Raw genomic sequence first — 22,679 nt, 5'->3', positions numbered from 1 at the left:
CTTGACCTTTAAAACAAAGATATATGTCACATTTTTGGTGTTATCGTGATTGGTTCAGTTGCGAAGGAACACTGATCTGGTTATTGTGGAATTTAAAACGGCCACCACGCCCACCAGGAGGTACTTTCTCTGAGAATATTGTGTGTGTAAGTTTCATGCTGTTGTGAAAAAGCATGAAACTTTCAATATTTTCACAAATGGACTGGATTAATGGAATGTTCTAAGTATGCAATCAGTCTCAATCTGATAGCCGCACATGCAAAACAAACTCGCTCAATGTATCCCAAGTTTTTTTACGTCAGCTAATTCACGGGAGGGTAGTGGGAGGGTTCAGCCAGTTGAAGCAGAAACCATGTATGCAGTGGCAGTCACACTTGTAAATTCCACTTGTAAGTTATTAGCTAAATGTTGAATATGAAGTACTTTGTTTACAGTTCACCTTTCTTTGATAAGAGTATTTGAGTTACTTGCTATTTAGACAGACATAGATTCAGTGCGTTGGGAAGTCCCAGTTGTTTGAATAAATCTCACGTTAGATTAGCTGGCTAACGCTAGCTAGCTGCCTAGCTATATCTGGCAAGTTGGGCAAGGATTTCGAGGAGGTAAGACGACACAGGTACGACGTTTATTTGAAGGGAATACAAGACAAAGCTTCTTACGAGGACTGACTTGTGAGTTGTATCGACTGTATGGATGTCATTTTGGGAGACCAGACTGCTGTCACTGTGTGCGTATTTAGCCAGCCAGCTAGCTGACTGGCTTGTTATTGTTTGTTAGGTAGCTAGCTTTACAGCCGCTAATCCAGATAGCTAAGCTAGCTAGCTAACAGTGTAAACATGAGTCGCAATGTCCAAGATAGAACTGTATGTACAACTGGCTCAAGAACACTGCTTTGCTACATTCCAGCAGTAGTACAGTAGTAGGTGAGTTATAACCCGGGTATGTTCTTGCTGTCTGTCTAGCAGTTGAGTTATGTTGAAGTTTTTTAAACCTCCAACACTTTTAGGAATACAACTGTACGCCTCATCACGTCAGGCTGTCAGTTGACTGCTTCAGTAGAGTAACGCACATCTCTTCACACTGAATACGTTTTTTTGAGTGTCCTTTTTCTATTCTATGTCAGAAATTACATCCCAGTCTTTGCAGATGCCATCTAACCTTTGACCCTTGGACCTTACACCCTAAGTCCTTGCTCTATGACTTGCTGTGAGGCGATGTCTGCTGTGAACATCACCAGAGACATCCTGCACAGGCAGATCAGGGTGAGTAAAATGTTATGACAATGGTTTTAAATTTACCCCACTAATGAAATGAGAAGGTGGACGATGTAACAGGTTAGTTTGATTGTTCGTTGGTGTGTCATGGGCGGTTTCTCTGGCCATACAATGTATTTGTTTGAGAAAACTTGTCTTACTGTTGAGAACCGACTGCCGCTAGGCCAGTGGTCAGCGCAACTTTGTATAACTACGGAAGATCTATAGGTGGAACTGATTACGATCAATGGTTAGGATGGCAATAGGTAAAACAGCAAAGGTGGGAAGGGCTTTTGAATGCTGTTAATGTGACAATTAAAAAATGTGAAAGGAGGTCATTCCTATAATTTTATACTTGGTACTGTTTATTATTTAAAATTGGGCTACACATCATAAACTCTTCCTGTCATTAAGCACATGATGGAGTACAACACAGCCCTAGACAAGAGCAACACAGGACATTAGCACCCCAAACAGAGACCACGTTTTCATGTGATAACAGTGATAATTTAGCTAAATGGTTTCAAGAGACATTTATTTGGGAAGAGAGTGCGTGATGTTTTCCCATATATCTGCAGGACAAGAGAGCATTGGGTTTCGAAAGGCAGTATCATGTGACAGACCCCTTCATCAACCGCCTGGGACTGGAGGCAGAGCTACAGGTGATCTGTGTAATTCTGTTTGTGGACCCAGAGCCCTTATTTATCACAATGTGTGTGTGTGCACGCCACTTTTCCCTCGCGCTTAGGTATAAATTAAATTTGATCTTGACAGAAAAGCGTGTCTCCCTGTGAATGTAAACCCATGCTTAGGCACAACTTCTAGTGGTTGAACAATTGTATGGCAAGCAGTTGTTCGGGGAAAATGGATGTTTGACCCACAGGAATTATAATGAAGGTAATAAACTGTATTAAAACATTGATAGCACAGATGAATTGACCATTGGTAAAGAGATTGCTTAGCTACATACCTTGACGTTGTAGTTATTTCATTGTGCTTTCATTATTTAAGCATTAGAATCCTATTGCAGGAAATGTTTTTCATGACATGGCTGGTTTATTCCGACTACTAATAAGGATTTGAATAGGACTCCCAACAACGATCACCAATTAATCCATAGCATATTTAAACTATGAACTATAAATGGTAACATGCTTATTTCACACTAGGTATGCAATACTGTTGCTGTGCCTGTGTGCTAAAGGAGCAAACTACACTATCTCCAAACTGGAGATAGAAATCCAATAATCTACCGATAAACAAGAAATTGAGCAACAGTCAATGTATTTATTTTTTTAGACTGATTCATAATGCTCATTTGCATGTGCAAATCCTTTTTATACCTCTGGTCTATCAATGGAAAACATGCAACAGCTTCATAAATCCATGTAATTTCGGTGCAATTCCTCAAATCTCCTTGTGTGTCCTATTTCAGTGAGAAGTTGATGCATGGTTGATAAATGAGGCCCCAGGTCTGCGTGCCTGTGTCTGCGCGTGTCTGTGTGTCTGCATCTGACAGTCTGCATTTGCTGTGTCATCAGGGCCACACCGGCTGTGTCAACTGCCTGGAATGGAACGAGCGGGGAGAGTAAGTACAGAGTTAAAATCGAGTTTCTGCTCCCCGGCCGCATTTACCACTGAAACATTTATGTTGACCTGTCCCTAATGCCTTGCTCTCGTTCAGTCTTTTGGCATCTGGCTCAGACGACCAGCACTGCATTATCTGGGACCCCTTCAGACACAAGAAGCTCACGACTATGCACACAGGACATGCAGCCAACATCTTCTCTGTGAAGGTAAAACAATATACGGACGGATGGATGGGGAGGTCTCTGGTTTGGACATGTTCTCGTTTGTCATTTCTTCAAATCTTTTTTCCCGGGTTCGCCCCCAAAGTTTCTCCCTCACTCAGGCGACCGCATCTTAGTGACGGGCGCGGCAGACACAAAGGTCCATGTGCACGACGTGTCGGTCAAGGAGACCATCCACATGTTCTCCGACCACACCAACCGTGTCAAGCGCATCGCCACGGCCCCCATGTGGCCCAACACCTTCTGGAGCGCCGCAGAGGACGGCATCATCAGGTCAGTGCCCTGGCACCTATCTAGTCCATTGAAACGGCCATGTCACATCCAAAGATGTCATGTGACATTTAACTGGCTTATTCTGGAATACCAAAGGTGACATGATCCAGGAGTAATTGGGTAATGGCTCAGTGGGTGTCTGTCTACATGTTAGGCTATGGGTACCATTCTCATCTAAAGCTAATCCCAATCAGTTGTTTGGCTCTCGCCCAGAACTCTTGTCTGTCTGGCACATGGCCTTCCAAAAGCCCTTCCATCGTGCGCTGTCTCAGACGTTCATGTGTCTGCAGAGAGTAGCGTTTTACTACCCTGGAAAGCTCAAGCGTCGTTTGCAACATTAGTGTTTGAAAGGTTAAATATAAATCTAAGTCTTTTTATATGTAATAAATTAAATCAGATATTGCCTGGATTATAGCATTCAGACACCTTTGTGGAACTTAAAGTATTTTGTCAAATGTATTGTTTATTTCTTAAAAAAATATTCTGTTGGTTTAGTAATAATACTGAAGTTAAAGCCATAAAGAAACTCTGTAATTGCCCCTTACAATCTCCTCTCAGCTTTCACTATGGCTTGTTCCCTTAGATGTGGAAAATGCTTATTCCCCATTGATGCCATCTAGAACATCTATCTGTTATGAATATCAACATGTATATTTCTAGAATGAAACAGTGCATCTTTATTTCATGATGGGGGAAATATAACAAACTGCAAATGAGCAACATTTCTGTATTTTCTCTGAGTATTTAGTGACTAGTGAGTGAGTTTACAAAACAATCTAATCAAACATTTCCTAATCATGCAGAGTTAGGAAGAAAACAATTAATTAAAAAGATATGGCTAAATGTTGCTCTAATGTATTTTGCTTTTAATGAACCCAAAGCCAATCAGTGTTGATTTCATTCTACAACTTCATAAGACAGCTCTTTCATACAGAGTAAAGTGGTCAGGCAGTATTTGACAAACCTGGCGTTGGACACAGAAATGGTTGCATTGCAACAACTGGTAAATAAACTTGGCTAAAGTAGTATTCTCTCGATTTAAAAAATAATAAAATAACTTTTTGAGAAGCACTTGTATCTAAATCACTGGAGATGATACAAGTGACAATATGCTTTCTCCTACTGCTACCTCAGGCAGTACGACCTGAGAGAGAACAGCAAGCGCTCAGAGGTGCTCATCGACCTGACGGAGTACTGCGGTCAACTAGTGGAGGCCAAGTGTTTAGCTGTCAACCCCCAAAATAACAACTACCTAGCAGTTGGCGCCAACGGACCCTTTGTTCGCCTCTACGACATGCGCATGATCCACAATCACAGGTGAAGGATAGTCCTACCCCAATCCTGACACGTCTTCACACACACGTCTTACACTGGACACCACCACACACTGTCTTTGGGATTTCAGCTCCATTTTAAATGAAGAACGTTTTATTAATACTGCTTCAGAAATGTTCATAAATCCTTCACATCTGTCAGCGTCTGTCATACTCTATCAGTGGTGTATGAATATATGGTTGTTATGACACAGTAAGCAATTTGACCCATTGTGGGAAGTGTGACTGTTACACTTTAGTTATGAAAAACTATACCAATACATGCTTTAGGAGTAATCTAGAAGTGCTAAAGCATATAAAGCCTTGAAGTTGTACTTCCTGCAAAGTGGTATGAGATCTGGCTCTTACTGCATCATTGTCAAATTAGATCATTTAAACATTTCTGTTCCATATCTAATACAGAATGAGCATGACTATTAGAAAGATTGTCTCATACATCTTCCTACCACCATCATGAGTCACACATGAGATTTCCTCAGCTTGACGGTTTCCTGCAGGGAAGGTTTAGTCCTCTGATGTTGCTCTCCTCTCCCGTTCAAAGGAAGTCTATGGGTCAGAGCACATCGGCCGGGGTGCACACATTCTGTGACAGACAGAAGCCCATTCCAGACGGAGCGGGCCAGTATTATGTTGCAGGTGTGTGTGTCCATCTTCATTTTATTTGGTTTATTGCACTGAATGTTTTTTAAAATGTTTAAAAGTTGCTGTTAACAGCCACGATGCATTATAACTGATGAGTTATTACTCAGTTGTATGAAGTATTTCCCTCTAGACAAGTGACCCCCTACATTTCTCAGCTAAACCTTATCTCCCTGTCCCATCACCTCAGGGCACCTGCCAGTGAAGCTCCCCGACTACAACAACCGCTTGAGGGTCCTGGTGGCCACCTACGTCACCTTCAGCCCTGACGGCACCGAGCTGCTGGTTAACATGGGTGGTGAACAGGTAAAGCCGAACTCACGCAATTTTGGGCGTTCGTGAAAATGTTGCGTCTGCGTTGCTTTGTGTCTCAGAATCTGCTAATATATTTCATTTCACTCAACCAATTCTATCCTGAAACAAACCCTTCCCATGGCTCGTCGTCATTCTGTTTGAAACTCTACCCGGTTGCCATGTCAACAGAGCTGTTAGTGCTGCTGCAAACGGTGACAGATACATGAGAAATATGAGACATTTGGTTTTGTATTTGTATGAGACCTAGTTATTGTAGCTACTCATGGTTTATGTATCTTGTCTGGCAGACAGTACATTTGAATGTAGAATTTTTTGCACATGAACTGTATCTTCTAGGTAAAGGTTAAGGTTGGGGGGTGGCATCGTCAGCAGGGATTTCTTTGTTTCATCACGCTGTAGTGACCATTTCTGTTGGCTTGGGTGCCTGCAAAAGCGGACAGGTCTTTAATCGATTTAGCTTTTCCTCATGCGCACTGATCTGACAGACTACCTGGTTAGACATGCAGTGTGGGAAACAAACTGATGGGCTTGGCTGCGATCTGCCCAGGTTTTGGTATAAATAGATATCAAAATGTTTGGGAAAGGAGTGTAAAAAACAAGGGTAACTTTGCTGGGAATTGGCTTTTCTCTCGTCTGCAGGTGTATCTTTTTGACCTGACGTTCAAACAGAAGCCATACACCTATCTGCTTCCGAAGAAGTGCCAGTCTACATCAGGTATACAGACAGGAAAAGGTCCAGCCTTACCATTTAAATGTTCTGTTGTTTGGATGTAGTGTTTGGCATCTAAAGGTTAATTCTTCAAAATGTATTGCCTTAGCATTTTTCTATGGCACAAATTATTCATTCACAAGTTGACACCAAGCTCCAAGGTCATTATCAATCATCTGACAACAACATTTAATGAAATGCACTTTAAAAAACATCCCTGATAGTGCTGTTACATCCACTTCAAGCAGGACTTGTTTACTGTGCTGCAGTAAAACCTTGCTGTGGCCAGAACTGTAAAGGACCTGTCTGAATGTTGATATCCCTCAACAGATGTTCAGAATGGGAAGACGACCAACGGCCTGTCAAATGGGATACACTTGCCTGCCAGCCGACTGCGTTTAACGGAAAGCAAGGTCTTCTCTGGGTAACCGCTTTTCCACGGTCACTTGTTGGATTTCAGAAACAGATTTCTCCTTGTGTATTTATAGACACACTCCGCAATGGAGTGTGCTTGTCCTCTTTCTCTCTGTGAGACAATTTGTCAGTTTAATTTCAATTCAGAGAACATTATTTGCATTGGAAAACTTTGTGTGCAGTGCCAATTCAAGTGGAGACTTTGTCTCTATCTTAAATGACAAAAGTGAAAGCTTAAATTAAATTAAAGTTTCTAGCAGCATTGAGCGGTTTCAGCATTCAACTACTATATGGCCTTACTACAAAACATTTGCACTGAGACACACACATGTCCATAGGGGAAACATGCCACAGGGAAATGTTTCCTGTCCAATGCTTCCCTCACAGGTCACAATGTATCAAACGTTTAAAATGTTGTTTCTTCATAACCTTTTTCACAAATCTAAAGTGTCAGAATATCCATCATAGTAGACATAATGGTTCCCAATCAGAAATGTGTTCCTAGTGAGGAGATTTTCAAGGCATGAGCGACTTAAGCTGGCAAATGCGGCTGACTACATCACCAACGTGTGGCTGGTTGTAAATTACATATATGTACCAATGTTATTATAATGCAGTCATGCATGTTGGAGTTCATAGATGCTGTATGTCAAGTTATGTAAACATGGCCGGAGATCCACTATGGTGGACATAATGAGTACTGTTGGCAGAAATTATCCTTGTGAGGAGATAGACCTTCATACCAACTTTCAACACTTTAGGTCACATCTGGTGGGCATGGCGAGCTTGCAAACGTTGTCACAAATGTTCCAGCTGTGATTGGACACTGGTAGTTCGCCTAACAAATATGGACGTTTATAAACTGATTTAAAAGTCTGTTGGTATGTTGGTATGTATGACCTGAGAGAGATCTGTGTGTCTATTGTGGCAATACATTTGAACAGAAGCTCCATTTCCACCTCCTTTTCTGGGTATTCTGTACAAATTCTTTCTTCTCTTAACAGCCCTAATGGCATCTTTCTGGGCCATGCTCACTAAGTTAATAAGTAGTCAAGGTTTTCTTAGTTTTGTTTCTGCCACTACGTACTTGTTATGTAGAGCAAGTTAGCATTCCAGTTTGCCCTGTTTTGTTTCTAGCATGTACATTTTTAGTCCTGTCTTAGTGATTTAATCGGGTCTATGTTGCACTTCTGGGGCTCTGTGGGATCTGTCTGGGTTTGTAAACAGAATTCCCAAACCAGCTGGCTCACAAGGCTCTTCTCTGGTTCATCTCTCTGTAGATGAGGGCTTTGTTATGGAAGGCTTGAGATGGCTTTCCTTTAAGTGGGTGTGAAATGGAACGTCTCCTTTCTGGATGTCTCTTACTTCTCTCCCCTCCTCTTTCTCTTCACTTGTCGCTTCTCTCCGGCCCTCCCTCCATTCTCATCTTTCCGTGCAGGTCGATTGAGCTGCCGCCTCACTTGGAGCGGATCAAGCAGCAGGCCAATGACGCGTTTGCGCGACAGCAGTGGACTCAGGCCATCCAGCTTTACAGCCTGGGGATCCACGAAGCTGGCCGCAACGCCATGCTGTATGGGAACCGTGCCGCCGCCTACATGAAGCGCAAGTGGTAGGGCCCGTTTGAACCCCTCTGACCCTAGCCTCCGCGCGTTGGTTACGGCTGTGTGTGACCTGTCCTGTTCCACAGGGACGGGGACCACTACGACGCGCTGAGGGACTGTCTGAAGGCCCTGTCTCTGAACCCCGGCCACCTGAAGGCCCACTTCCGGTTGGTGCGCTGCCTCTTTGAGCTGAAGTATGTGGCCGAGGCTCTGGAGTGCCTGGACGACTTCAGAGGCAAGTTCCCTGAGCAAGCCCACAGCACCGCCTGCGAGGCCCTGGATAAGGACATCAAGGCGGCCCTCTTTGCCAAGAACGACTCCGGTGAGAACGGGTTGACGTCAATGCATGTTTGTTTTCTTTCAATTTGGACTTCCTTTAACCCACGAGGTTGATCGCGCAAATGAATATGCCATTAGTAAGGGTACTCTCCGAATGTTAGCGTGCCGCTCAAAATGTTGTCTGTTTGTAGCGGAGGACAAGAAGGGCAACAGCTCGATCCGCTTCCACACGTTCAATCGTAAGGAGTCCATACCGGAGGACGAGGTGGTGCTGAGAGAGCGGAGCTACGACTACAAACACCGCTACTGTGGCCACTGCAACACCACCACGGACATCAAAGAGGCCAACTTCTTCGGCAGGTGGGTGGGGCATTTCAGACACTGATATATTATCTGGATCTAGAAACACTCTATATGTTAAACGGCTGTGAGTCTTTTTCCCCACTCACCCGTACGAAGACCTTGTTTCTTAAGGCTAAGGATCCGGTTTGCGTTTTATTCATGTGTTATCTTGCAGATGTTCTGCGGAACAAACGTTTGTGTAAATAATATGAAGGCTACAGCCTTCTGTCTGTAACAGGAAAGAGATTGTCTCTAAACGTTGCATTGGTGGTATATTGGATGCTGAAAAATTACTATGTTTGCTAAAATGATGAGAGAATATAGCTAATTCACTGTTTAGACTGCAAAGTTTACAGCAGCTATCTTTCAGAACATCCACAAATGTCTGTATGTTTAGCTATGCCACTCTGATTTTCGCATTAGTTATCGTCTTGTAAATGTAAGTGATAAGTCAATCAACAGTCAAAATAGTTTGTAGATGTGCTGGCAAACGGACATTCAGCCCAAAGTCACTTTTTAAAAAACATAGATAAACAAAGCATACATGCTAAATCGTGCAATATTTTTGAGAGTGTTAACTTGCACTGTTGGGTAATCAAGTAATACAACAGTTTATTATTATGTGAACAACCAGCACTCTATGACAGTCAACAACAAGACATGATCTGTAACATGTCATACATAACACATGATTACTTCTATTAACAGTCTTATAATACAATTATTATAAGTAAATCATACAGCATTATATAATTTCTAACTCTGTAAATGAAAGAATGCTAAAGTCAGCTTTTGAAATATCGATGTTTTGATATTGAATGTGTTATGTTAAGTCTTTATGTACTCTTCAGTGATTTTTTTACAGGGTTCTACAGTGGGACAATGTCACTTGCATAGCCAATGAAAAATATGCACAAATATATCAAATAATTTGCATGTATGAGTGGTATTTTATACCTGAACAAATAACACTGTTTTTAATGAAAATAGTGAAGAAACAAAATAGTAAACAGTGACTTATTTTCTTTAATTGTTGGTAATCAGAGAAATAACTACTAATCCCATAATGCACCACGCAACTCAACATGCCAATCCCAGTTTAGCCACAGGCTGAGACTACCTCAGAAGGATGAAAGCAAGTTTTTCTAAAAATAAAATTTGTATTGTGGCAAAACTGGTTTACCCTGCCTAGATTTTTCAACTTAGGAGCACATGTTTATTTTTCAGATTTAAAGGATCTAACCGTTCCCACTCTCTCCACCCCCCAGTAAAGGCCAGTACATTGTGAGTGGATCTGATGACGGCTCGTTCTTTATCTGGGAGAAGGAGACTGCCAACCTGGTGCGGATACTCCAGGGAGACGAGTCCATAGTGAACTGCCTGCAGCCTCACCCCAGTTACTGCTTCCTGGCCACCAGCGGCATTGACCCCGTGGTGCGGCTCTGGAACCCCAGGCCAGAGGTCATTACCTACTTTATTAAATTATGTTCATGTAGTTGAATGTCACCCATGAGGGTACTTATTAATTAAGGAACGCTAGCCTACACGCTACACACAGCAAGATACAGGATAACAAAAGAATCTGCAAATGATAAAACAGGAAGCAGGGGACTTTAAAGGTCCAAAAGACTTTGGGCCAAATAAAATGTAAAATTAGCTGCTTTAAACATCCCAACTGATCAATAGATCATGCCACATTTAATGCCAAAGCTATTGTAGTAATGAATCTGTAAGAGATGTGGCTACAGAAGTGCAGTGAGAGCTACAGCTTCAGTCCTCCACAGTGTCCTGTGAAAATGGTGGCAAGCAGGAGTCCTTTACCACATCATTGATGAACCCCCTGCAGTTCTGTTTGAAAGTCAGAAAGTGCCAGAGTTTGTTTTCACTTCTTATGGTTGGCCTTTAAAAAGCAGTTCATTGTGTGCCTTTACTATACAGCTGCATTTGCAGATAAAAAAAATCTTTTGTCGCAATTAGTAAAATGATACAAATGTGAGTTAGGGGTGGAGTAAGACCACAAAATTGTAACATATGAGTGAAAGTTCTAACGGCCGTCTGCAAGTTGCTACATGCTGTACCTAACCAAAGGGGGCACATTTCCTGAGTCATTTGAACGGTTTCAACTGTTAACCGATTATTATTAGAAACGTTTTTAGTGGAATAATTTGGGTTGTCATTTAATTCTGTCTGGCTTCTATACTGGCTGCTATTGGCTGCAAGCCCCAGCAAGCCAACGACCAGCATGCCAAATCGCAGATACACACACTTCCGCCACCCAGACCAACACACACGTACTCACTCGCAGCCACAAGCCAGCCAGGGCCTTTTTATCATTTCATCATCAATAAACCCTTTTGTTGGCTCTGACGGAGTCCTATACTGGCCCGAAATTTAAACATTCAATTTCAGTTCCAGCTAGTCCTTAGATGTGTTCTTAGTGTTCAGAAAGTGGTAAGAGTGGAATTAAAAGTATAAAAGTATAAATCACTAGCCTGTTAAAGGACACAAACATGACACACCACCAAGTACAGAAGTGTGAGTCAGCTATGAGTCATTGTGTTGAAATTTCAGTCTGATATGCTTGGGGTTTAACGTCAGTTCTCTGTTTACTGCTGGTAGGAAATCGCACACACAGACGCCAGAAAGAAATGAAACGGAAAAGGTTTTTAAATTGTGACAGTGAATAAACAAACTATACCTGCAACAAAAACAACAGGCAAATGTGAAACCGGTAGCCAGACATATTACAGCAAGATTTGAGCAGACAGAGCAAAGGCTGGACAATTATTAATCTCTTATGTTTAAATGCTTTACAGTGACAATTATTACCTGTAATGAACAGAACACTATTCTGAGATCTCAAAAACAATTGGCCACATTAGCCACCACCAGCGACATAGTAACTCAGCTGAGGTGGGAAATGTTTTGGGGTTCCCCAGTGGGATGAGGGTGAGTACTGATGCAGCACTGGTACTCATTCACACAAGCATTGATGAGTGGCTGGGTGTAACCTTATGTATCGCTCACCTCTCATATTAAACAGAACCATTTTAGACACTTTTTAACCTGACGGAATTTAGTTAAAACGTATGTCAATCAAGTTGTTTGTTACTATTGAGCAATGTATATCTTGACATGCCACTTGGCCAATGTCAATGCCCCTGGGAATATCTAATGTTCACTAACCTTACCTGCAGGAAGGCCAGTTAAAACAGACTTACTTCTAAACTAGATTTATAAATTGGCTTGTTGGTGGTCAGATGAATCTACAAACATACCTCCTTTAAGTCCTGTCTGTGTTTTTTTTCACATACAGAAGAGAAAAGAACAATCGTGACCAAAAGGAAAAACAAAGACATAAGATCCCCATTTCCCCCTCATTCAACTCCCCTGATCTATCCTATCATATCATTTCTATTAGTCTGATATAAAAAGTTAACCCTCATCCTTCCATCCCTCTGCCTTTTCCCTCCATCGTCCAGACGGAGAGTGAGAGCGGGAACGGCCGCGTGGTGGAGGACATGGAGGGCGCGGCCGCCGCCAACCAGCGGCGCATGAATGCCGACCCCCTGGAGGTGATGCTCCTCAACATGGGCTACCGCATTACCGGCCTCAGTGGCCACGGCCCCGACGGCTCCGACGAGGAGGACAGCTCCGACGGGCAGGTGCAGTGTCGGCCCAGCTAGGCTAGCACCCTCACGTGCCACATTTACTCTGGAGGCAGCAGGACCCCCTCCGAAACCCTAAGGCTCTGTGTGTGTGTGTGTGTGTGTGTGTGTATGTGCGTGTGTGTACCTGTGTCTTTGAGGAGGGGAACAAAGCACTGCAGATGTTCCGTTTGTCATCCTTCACCCCTCGAAAATGAAAAGCAACATCGAGAGAATGTCATGTCACACCTCAGCACTATGCACCACCCCCCCGCCCCACATCCCCAAAGCGGATTGGAAGAGACCCGTTGGGGGAGTGGATTCCATGGGTGTGACAACCATGACCGTTCACCCCTTTCACAACACCAACAACATTACCTCAGCCTTTTCCTTCATTGCTCCTGGACTTTCTAGGCCTTTACGGAATGGAAGAAGAGGGCACCTCATCACCCTACAATCTCTCACTATGAATGAGGAATCGACCATTTCTAGGCCCTCTTCAGGAAGGAGCACATTGGAGGGAAACACTAGAAGCAGAGACCTGCAGACAGGTCAGAGGTTAGAGGTCGAGGCCCTAATAGTCGGTGTCCTTAACGGAGGATGAGATTTGAGGCTACAGGATGTTGCCTGGTTTCATCTGTAGTGGGCTTTTCCGTTGGAGTACGAGGGGTCACTCAGTCCCGCTCCAACTGAGAAAGTCTCTTCGATTTATGAAATCGAACTTGATCCTTGTCAGAATTTTGGTCAACAGGAAGCCTGCACAAGGAGGCTTGGTGTGTTCCTCAAAATCAAGTGAAATGTGTCGATAGAAGGTGTGGCACTTTGTTTCTTTTAAAACCTGTCAGGTTGAAAAAAAATTGTTTCTCTTGTTAGGTTATTCATTTGTTAAAAGTTTTGAAAATAAGTAAATGGCCAAGGATCTATGTTGCATTCGGCTTTGTCTGTTATCATTGAGAAGTTAATGTTAGGGCTTTATTTGCCTCTTTTTATTGACAGGTATGCAAAATATTTCCCTTTTACTTTTAATATAGATTAAGATAAACCTGTCAAGCTGATGCAAGTAGCTGTTTTTGAGAGCGAAGCCTATGTACGTTGTTGGATCCTCATGTTTTGTCCAACACTTGAACAGTTGTTTCTGTCATTGGTTAAATGCGTTGTAGAGACGGGTGATTCTGAAGACAGAATGTGGGTTTGGTTTAGGGTTCTTGATTTCTGTCATGGTGTTGATAGGTCTGAAAAGCAATTTCAAAGATTGTTGTATTAAACTTAATTCTGGAAATGGAAATTCTTGGAACAGAAATCCTGGTAGATGCCTGGATTTAGGATTGAATAAGGAATCCTTCAACCAGTATTTGTGGATGAGCATAGTGGGAAGGGGTTGGAGAGAGAAGGATATTTCACTTCAAAGGACATCCAGCCGTCCTAACATCACTCATGCATGGCATGGAGACGACTTCATAGACATGATCCCTTTTGGTGGTGTTTTCGGTGAACGGGACCCACACATGATCTTCTTAAAACTGTTTTAGGTGGGAAGGATGGAATGGAGTCGTTTCCCTTTTGGTAGCATCAGTCCTCTGCTGCAGCTAGAGTCTTTTGCTTCTAAAGTTAAACAAAGTTTGTCTAAAAGTAACATGGTGAAGGGCAAGTTTTGGACAACCATCCGCTCTGTCCCCCTCTGACCAGCAAACCTTCAGCTCACTGACAACATGATGTGAGCTTTAAGTAGCCTAAACCTAAAGGATGGAGTCCTCAAACATAGGCTTCCATGTGTATTTTCTTTGTTAAAAGTAATTTAAGAAATGCTTTGTTATTTTTTCTTGGAGATGAATCCAGTGACAAAGTTTGCTTCAAGAGAAAAATAAAAGAGGACTAACATTGTTAAACCACTTGTGTCTTTTTCCCCTGCTAACCTGGTTTTATCCAGGGCATTCAACTGGAGTGGATTGCATTGTCAATGTATAATATATAAAATCTATAACATAACTGGGTGATCCAGGTGCAGAGAAATAGACTACATATAGGCCCACTGTCCGTTCAGCATCTCTGCTCCTGGCAAGATGCAGGTGAGGTGTCCCAGAATCTCTGGCAACATTATGAACACTGGAGCTTCACGGTCATTTATCAATGTCTTCCTGTGTGTGTGTAAATGTTTTGTTTATTTTTCTTACATGTGTGTAGTTAATCTCTTGTAGGTATATCCTGGGTGAATCACACAGCTGACCAAATAGCCAAGGATTTTATCTTGGTCAAAGATTAGTGTATAATTCATCACTCGAGAGTTAAAGGGAATGCGGGGGTGGGGGGGTGTCCTACATCAGCTAATGAGGGTGACCCAACTCGATCCATGGTAGGGGTTACCATCAGACACCCTAGCTGGAAATATAACGGCCCAGCCGCAACTGCTGTATCTCCCATTTTGTTAACGTTACTTGGCTTTCCATGGCTGAGCCTTCAGAGGTCAAGACAGCATGTCCAGGAGAGTAATAAGAGAATGGGAGAGAGCAAGGTTACAGGTACGCCTAAGTGAAAAACAACAAAGTGGAACAGCAGTTGGACCAGTTTGACCATGGACAGGGAAGGACAGTAGTCATTGGGTAGTCCTGAGGTATGGTCCTAGGGCACAAGTATCGTGGGGTAAAGAAACTATGGTAGATGCATAATTAAGTGGCCTGTGAGGACAGCCTGGAGATGTCAGGTAACCTTGTATGATCCTAGAACTCTTGACCCCCAGTAAAAATATTATTGCAGTGTAGATACTAAGAAATGTGACAGGATGGTCAGAGGACTATTGGGACCTGCCCAAACATACCCTGTCAAACAGGCAAAATAACCACACAACCGTTTCCTAAGCACCCAACAACACCACCCAAGGGATTTTCAACAGGCCACTAACTAACCTGAGACAAGGTTGTGTACAGCCAGAGATTGAGGATAAAAGAGATGAGTCCTGTCCAGCAGATGGTAAAAAAAATATAATTCAGTTTGTCATGCAGTGTTACGTTTGCTTAGCTTATCGCCACGGAATCCCTCATGCAGCAAGGGTTTTAACCAAAACTGTAATGATTTAAAAAAGTACATATTGCCATTGGTATGTTACTTCAGTGCTACACCATTCAACTTTGCTCCCCTGGGCCAGATTACATTAAATCAATGGACCCTTCAAAGAGAATATGGGAAGAGAAAAGGGGGAAAATGTGGTTCCAGTCACTGTTCCACCGTGCAGCTGCCTTATTGCGACCCCAGTTCTTATCCTGGTCGTGGCATACTGTGACTGTGCCCTGAAGTCATAGAAAGGGCAGTGCAAAATGGCTCAACGTCATCCGGTTGATGAAGACAGCGTTCCATTGTCACTTCCACGTCTTGCATTAGTACTCTTTGTGGTGGACTGGTGTCTATAAGCTCAGTAGTAGTCACTAGCCGTCCAAGTACGTAATCAAGGCTTTTTCCTGGTGGAACAAGCTGTGTGATGATAATAAGCAGACCTGCTTGACAGAACGCTTCCACTGCAGCAAGGAAGGGCCATAGTTAAAGGTGAACTTGTCACATGATTATGTATCAGAAATCTTCCCAGCTGAAGCAACGCATTGCATACAGCTCATTGGTTTGCAAGAGAAAATAAGACTAACATCTGATTCTAACCTGAGCAAGCTGCTGCTACACACCTAAACAACAATGATACACACCTGAACCTCATTCTGATTGGGATTGACGGTGAAGTCTGAGAGGTGAAGGCGAGATTAAAAGTGTTTTAGGGAGGAGCTTAGCGATTGTAATAGTTTGATCATGTTACAGGAGTGTACCTTTAAGCAATCAAAGCACAAGGGAGTGTGGTACAGGACCAATATGGCTAATCGCTATGCACGACTCAGTGCCTGGATAAAACGCTTAGTGGTGACATCGGGTGGTATATTGGCAATACACCACAAACCCCGGAGATGCTTCATTGCTCAAATAGAATACAAGGCATTGTTCTTATTCCAAACTGTTAAATTAGACAGATGTTTAACAGTACACCGCTATCCCTTGTTAGCAGGCGGTCTGGAACGCGGCCGCAATACGTGCCTACGCAGATTTGCAGCTGTACGTCAGTGTCAAAATTAGTAATGGCGGAGTCCGACGAAATAAATATAATGATAAATTATAACGGGGGATTCGAGAAAATAGACCGAAAAAACAGCCGTTACCCTTACTGTATCGTTTGGACACCAATTCCTATACTAACGTAAGTAGGCATTCCTTCGGTTGATGAATTGATCTCAGCGTCTGAAATTACTCGACAGATTAAATGTAGCTTAAGCTAGGTAAACTCGAATATAGACCCGGACTATTACATATTTTTGAACGTCTGCATTTGATTTTGAGCATCTGCAAACACTGTGGACTAAAGTGAAAATGCTAATACCGTTAGCTGTCTTATAATCGTGCACGCTGTCTTCCCATTATAGTGCGCCTACATCTTTCTTCTTTTTTTTAGATGGTTGCTCCCCTTCATTGGTCACATGGGGATTTGCACTTCTGCAGGAGTTATAAGAGACTTCGCTGGATCATACTTTGTCTCTGTTAGTATAGATTATGCATTAAGACAGTAAAGCTGTATGTCCAACCAATGTTAGCGGCCCATATTTTTCTTAATAGTTCCTCAGCATTTCCCATCTTGCTTTTTTCAGGAGGATAACATGGCCTTCGGAAAACCAACAAAGTAAGTTGCCTATTTTTACATCAGTGCCCTTGCGTCAGGATTTTCTCATTGACATTGTCACCAAGGTATTTTGAGGCGTTGCTTGTCTCATCAGAGGTAATATACTTGACAGGTACTGGAAGCTTGATGTTGATAAAGTGTGTGGAGGTGGTTCAGCGGCCTGGGACAAAGCAGTTCACGAGGCCTCAGAGGAGTACAAACGCAGACCGGTGAGAACATTGACAGTGTGTGTCACTGACAGACTGCGATACAAAGGTGTAGAGTTAAACCTGACTAGCCTTCTTCCATTGTCTTCTGACTGTAGCACAACCTCTGCTGTGATAACTGCCACTCCCACGTGGCGCTAGCCCTCAACCTCATGCGCTACGACAACCGATCTTCCTGGAACATGGTCAACCTCTGCCTGCAGTCCCTTATCCATGGCAAGCATGTGAGGTGAGATACCATTCGGGTGCAAAGGAGAGGTTTTCTATGTCCGTGGTTTTCAAACATTTCATCTGGGAACCCAAGATGTTCCACATCTTAGCCGTAGTCCTGAACTAACAGAGCAGATTCACTAATCAAGGGCATCCAATCCTAATATCAAACCTCCATTGGGTGATCAGCATGTGTTTCCACCCGACTAACCGGCACAGACCAGATTTAGACGTTCTGAATATTGGGGCTACGGGCATGACTGTCCCTGGATCATGCACCTGCTGGGCGGAGAGAGAAGCAAAACAAGGAAACATACGCTGTGGAGAAGCCCTGTCATTGTTCTCAGAAGACCCCCACAGGGAGCTGGCGGCGTTGGCTTGTTGCTGCCTCCGCATTTATTGCCCGAGGTCACAGCGTCCTTAAAACAGTGGGGCACGGTCTCATTTAGGATCCCCACCCCCCCCTTACTACGTCATCACTCTGCTGGACATGGAGGAGAGCGTGGAGGACAGGAGGGAGAGGGGTGAGGGAGAGGGGTGAGGGAGTGGGGCAGACTTCTGGTATGTCAGGGAGGTAGTCTGCCCAAAGTGCAGTGGGCTGATTTCACTGACATGTGCTTACCTGCCTCTATACAGATGAAATGTGCCCGTGTGTTATTTTCAATGTGTTTTTTTAAAATAATTTCCGTGTCGACACGATTGCATTACCACTCCCGCTGTGCCTTTGTCCTCTCACTCCCTCTCTATGTCCTTCTCTAGCTGTGGAGCATTTCTGAAGACCTGGCTGCCCTTCCTTATGCTGACCGGAGCACTCGTCACCTTCATCCTAACACTCAATTTGCACTGACTGAATGAAGAGAGCCATGACCAAAAGGGAGATGTATTGTTCAGCTGAAATCACAAAAGTGAAATGAAAAACAGAGGATTTGTTGGGACACTTCTTTGTACAGGTTTAGCATGCCGACTCAAGAAAAATGTTTATTGATAAGACATTTGCTCCTGAATTAGGTAAAAGGTAGTTCAAAACAGAACAGCTGGAAGCAACTTTTACTTACAATGGATGCTGGAGAGTCATAATAAATTCATATTGGTCTCACTGACCTTAAACTTTATTTACCAATGTAGGCAGCCTGTCTAGTGCTACCTATTGTTAATTACCCCTGCTAAAACCATCAGCTTAGTTTTACTTTTTCCAACTGTTAATTGTACTTTGTCACAGTGTCATATTGTCATAGAGTGAATGCTGAAGGAACATAAATGCTTGGGGAAATGTGTAATTATTACTAAAAAAATATTTCATTTGAAATGTTAAATAATCCATTATATTGTCTACAAAACTAATCCTCACTACACATTCCATAATATCACAATGTTATGGTCAATAGGCTATAGTTATTTATTGGTAGGGCAATAGCCTACAATGTTTACTTTTATTTATTTGAACAAATAAAAAATATTTTCCATAATACGTCTTCTTATTCATTGTTAATTAGCTGTTAATTAAAAATATCACAAAGATCACGCAAGGTCTTCTGGAAATAGAGGATTTTAGAATATTGTACTACTGTGCCTTTAATAAAATCTGTGCACTATTATCTCTCTCCTTGATTCGATTCTACGCCGGTATTTCAACTCAAGCCAACAATTTTCCAGGTACTGTTTCTAAGCCGGTGAAACATCAGTCATACACTCTGCGCACTCAGGTCACTGGGATATCATTTGGCACCGTCTAAAGAGCGGTGAATACCGTATACCGTTATATCGCAGTTTGAATCTTCTTGTTGTGCATGATACGGCGTGACAAGACTCAATTTAATCTACTACTTGTGTATATTCCGGTAATTGGCAGCTTATATACTTCTGAGATATGCGTAATTTGGTGATCCGTGTGCTTTTCGGAGCGCTATTCTGTGCTCCCCGCCAATGCATGGGGTGCCCGTCCGGCTGCGAATGCTATGCTACTACGCGAACTGTAAAGTGCGTTTCCAGGGACCTGCGCGCCATTCCACAGGGTATTCCAGGATACGCAAGGAATGTAATTATTACAGGAAACGACATATTTAGAATTGGACCGGAGACATTTAACGAACTGGAAAATGTCACAAACATGATATTAAGCAACAATAGGTGAGTAATTATCCTATTAAGAAGGGACATTGCCTGTTCATTTAGTTACTGCCATAACACATTCATGTTAATTTTTTCTTAAGAATCTGCACAAATTATTCCACAAGTTCCCCCGAAAGCCATCACACCAAATTATAAAATATTTAACGTTTGAGCATGACAATTAGTCAGGAAACACGACTTTTCAGTCGGATGAATGGGTTGGAGACTGTATACATAGTTCGCCTGTCTTCCCAGGATCACAGAGGTGGCTTCACACAGCTTCTCTGCCCTATCTAATCTGCGCTCCCTGGACCTGAGCGGCAATCTTCTGGCTTTCATCCACCCTGAAGCCTTGACCATCCCAGAAAGTCCTTTACAGGAGCTCAACCTCAGCTGTTCCCTCTATAACTACACCTCCCTGGTGGACATCACAACCGCATTGCGCTGGGGGGGCCTCGGAGGGCTTCTCCGTCTGGATCTTTCTGGAAACCACCTGGTCCTACTACCGCCGGGAGTTTTTTCCCACCTCGCCAACCTGCAGCACCTCATCCTGGGTAACAACTCGCTTTCATCGGTCTACAAAGGCACCTTCTCCGGTTTGCGCCGCCTTGAGCTGCTCGACCTGACCCACAACTCTTTCGGGGCGTTCCGAGGCGATGCTCTTGGCGAACTGGAGAGGCTGGGGCCTGCCGCCCGCATCCTGCTGAGCCACAACCCCTACGTCTGCACATGTGAGATCCGAGACTTCGCTGTGTGGCTTAGGAGCTCCCAGGCTCAGGTGGGGGATGCAGAAGCACTGACCTGCGCGTCACCCCGGGAGTTTCGGGATGTGCCGCTGCAGGGGTTCGGGGTCCAAGTCGCTGGATGCCAAGTCACGTCACCACCTCTGCTCAGAATAGGCGAGGACGTGGGCGACCTCTCCCTTCAGACCTCATACGTTCTTTTGGGTCTTGTGCTGGGCTTTGTGGGTATGATCTTCCTCTTCGTGCTTTACCTCAACCGGCAAGGTATTAAGAAATGGGTGACGGAGACTAGAGACGCCTGCCACGACGTTTTGGAGGGATATCACTACCGCTATGAGATCGACACGGACCCACGTCGGGAACAACTCTCAAAAGGTCGGGTCGTAGCGAAGTCCCCGGCAAATGGCCATTTTGGACAGACTCCTTCAAATAACCGCTTATCAAAGCTACCAACTGACACCTGTTTGTTTCAGATCCCATCTGACACGCAGCTCGAAACAGTCTCCACTTCTGTGGATTTGTGATTTCTAATTTTCATGAGTGAAACTGGACTGGAGTTAACTGACATTCCTGAGGCACTTCATTTCCGTAGAGTATGTTCTATCGTTTTATGCTTGCCTGGCATGCATAAATGATGCAACTATACTATTTAATGAAGAAACTATTTCAACGTGGAACGCCTGTCTCTCCACCCGTATGTGGCCTACACGCTTAATTGAGTTGACACAGGCCACCCAATTATGAGCTTTTTCACTGAGTTGTATTTTTGACCAATCAAATCCGATCTGAAAAATATTTAGTGTGAAAAAGGTTTGATTTAATTCGTCGAAACATTTGCTGCTCTAAATTGGGCGGCCTGTGTAATCACAGCCCATCTGTGGCCAATTTTCTTACTAAGTGAACATGCTAAGTGCCTTAGATGTAAATTTAAAGGTACAAAATAATCTCCCCAGACCTCAGGTATAAAGTTAACCAAGGCTGTTTGGAGCACATGCTAATAATAAAACAGAACTGAAAAATGTGACATATTGTTCAAAACTGCAGGTGCAAGTAACTTGAGGCTACATCAAGGTATATTTGGGATTACATAGTTCAGAAGCTTTTGTAAGCTCAAGGCTACTCTGATTCTGTGGAAATTGGTGTGCTTTGTGTACAACCTTTGAAAACATGCTGCTAAACAAAGCAGTGTTCTTTGTTCTAAAGCATTGTTCTGGTTTATGGAGAGAATTCTGCATGTTGGAAAAAGCTCTTTTACTCCAGTAGATATAGAAAAACCTAGATACATAATGTATATAGAGAATACTTTTTCTAATAAATATATGAAATTAATTCTGAAACAAAGTCAAGCACATGGATAAAAGCAAGTTGCTGCTATCTGTCTTTTGTGTAATGTCATTTCCTTTGTCGGTCTTGCTATGTTTAGATGGAACTAAAACAACAGCGCCTGAAGGGTCTTGAATGCAAAACCAACCCTGAATTTCTACTCATTTGTGAAGATTGAATGATTTCCCACTACATCATATTTAACTGAATTTGTAACCTTATGTGACAGGATAAACAAAATGAAGAAGGTCCGTCCTGGTATTTTCTGAGTGAAATAAGAAATGAATTGGAATTGAAGTTGAATGAATGCTGTAATCTCTGTAGAATGTTAAAATTACACAGTTGTAAATCCCTTCTGATGCACAATAATAAAAAAATATCTGAATGTCATGAAAACTGCATTGACTGTAAGTTTCTATTTAGTTATAATTAACTTTACAATCTAGAGGAAGCCTTCTGTTACTATCTATTGCCGGTGAGAGTCTTTGCCGGAGATGGAGAAAAAGGGAATGATTAAGTGTGTCTGTAAGGGGAAAGTGGGACAGAATGAAAAATGTTGCTCAGAGTAGCACCTGCTGGCGTGGCAGGTAGCTGTGCATCTCTCTATCCTGTGTGTGACTTTATTTGCAGGGCTTTGCAACTAAGGATTGTTATTGATCAAAGCAACAGATATTAATCTCCACCATAGCACTACATACTGTTAATAGGTCTGTGTAAATGAATCTGTAGAGTAAGCATATTTTAGTGCACTTGTTAAATGATACAGCAC

The 22,679-nt window shown here is 43.0% G+C and overlaps 3 protein-coding genes across 10 annotated transcripts; all 3 read left to right on the top strand.

Annotated features, from left to right (window-relative positions):
* Positions 1-289: 289 nt before the first annotated feature.
* wdtc1 (WD and tetratricopeptide repeats 1) lies at positions 290-14,503 on the top strand. Of its 7 annotated transcripts, none has more exons than XM_010885401.4 (16): positions 290-389; positions 1,147-1,262; positions 1,832-1,915; positions 2,795-2,841; positions 2,938-3,049; positions 3,150-3,337; positions 4,472-4,654; positions 5,213-5,307; positions 5,501-5,616; positions 6,265-6,340; positions 6,665-6,758; positions 8,187-8,357; positions 8,436-8,671; positions 8,820-8,988; positions 10,239-10,431; positions 12,453-14,503. In XM_010885401.4, exons 2-16 carry the CDS (start codon positions 1,197-1,199, stop codon positions 12,654-12,656), a joined length of 2,034 nt encoding a protein of 677 aa, XP_010883703.1. In that variant the 5' UTR covers positions 290-389; positions 1,147-1,196; the 3' UTR covers positions 12,657-14,503. The 7 variants fall into 7 exon arrangements, with proteins under 7 accessions (XP_010883703.1, XP_010883701.1, XP_019897014.1 ...); XM_010885399.4 differs by having other exon boundaries at positions 295-389; positions 1,124-1,262; XM_020041455.3 differs by having other exon boundaries at positions 332-389; positions 1,187-1,262.
* Positions 14,504-16,421: 1,918 nt separating this feature from the next.
* Positions 16,422-19,201, top strand: LOC105019321 (transmembrane protein 222-like). Its single transcript, XM_010885397.4, has 6 exons — positions 16,422-16,842; positions 17,095-17,179; positions 17,288-17,319; positions 17,432-17,528; positions 17,624-17,754; positions 18,495-19,201. The coding sequence occupies exons 1-6, from the start codon at positions 16,619-16,621 to the stop codon at positions 18,580-18,582; spliced, it is 657 nt and encodes a 218-aa protein (XP_010883699.1). The 5' UTR covers positions 16,422-16,618; the 3' UTR covers positions 18,583-19,201.
* Positions 19,202-19,287: 86 nt separating this feature from the next.
* LOC105019320 (trophoblast glycoprotein-like) lies at positions 19,288-22,282 on the top strand. Of its 2 annotated transcripts, XR_002195682.2 has the most exons (3): positions 19,288-19,862; positions 20,100-21,658; positions 22,011-22,282. XR_002195682.2 is itself a non-coding variant. In XM_010885396.3 (2 exons), the coding sequence occupies exons 1-2, from the start codon at positions 19,603-19,605 to the stop codon at positions 21,109-21,111; spliced, it is 1,272 nt and encodes a 423-aa protein (XP_010883698.1). In that variant the 5' UTR covers positions 19,288-19,602; the 3' UTR covers positions 21,112-22,282. The 2 variants fall into 2 exon arrangements, 1 of the variants encoding a protein (XP_010883698.1); XM_010885396.3 differs by having other exon boundaries at positions 20,100-22,282.
* The last annotated feature ends 397 nt before the right edge of the window (positions 22,283-22,679 follow it).

Source organism: Esox lucius, chromosome 20, assembly GCF_011004845.1.
Source record: "Esox lucius isolate fEsoLuc1 chromosome 20, fEsoLuc1.pri, whole genome shotgun sequence".
Lineage (NCBI taxonomy): Eukaryota > Metazoa > Chordata > Actinopteri > Esociformes > Esocidae > Esox > Esox lucius.
Note: the sequence above shows the minus strand (reverse complement) of the source record. Positions and strands in the feature narration are given on the sequence as shown.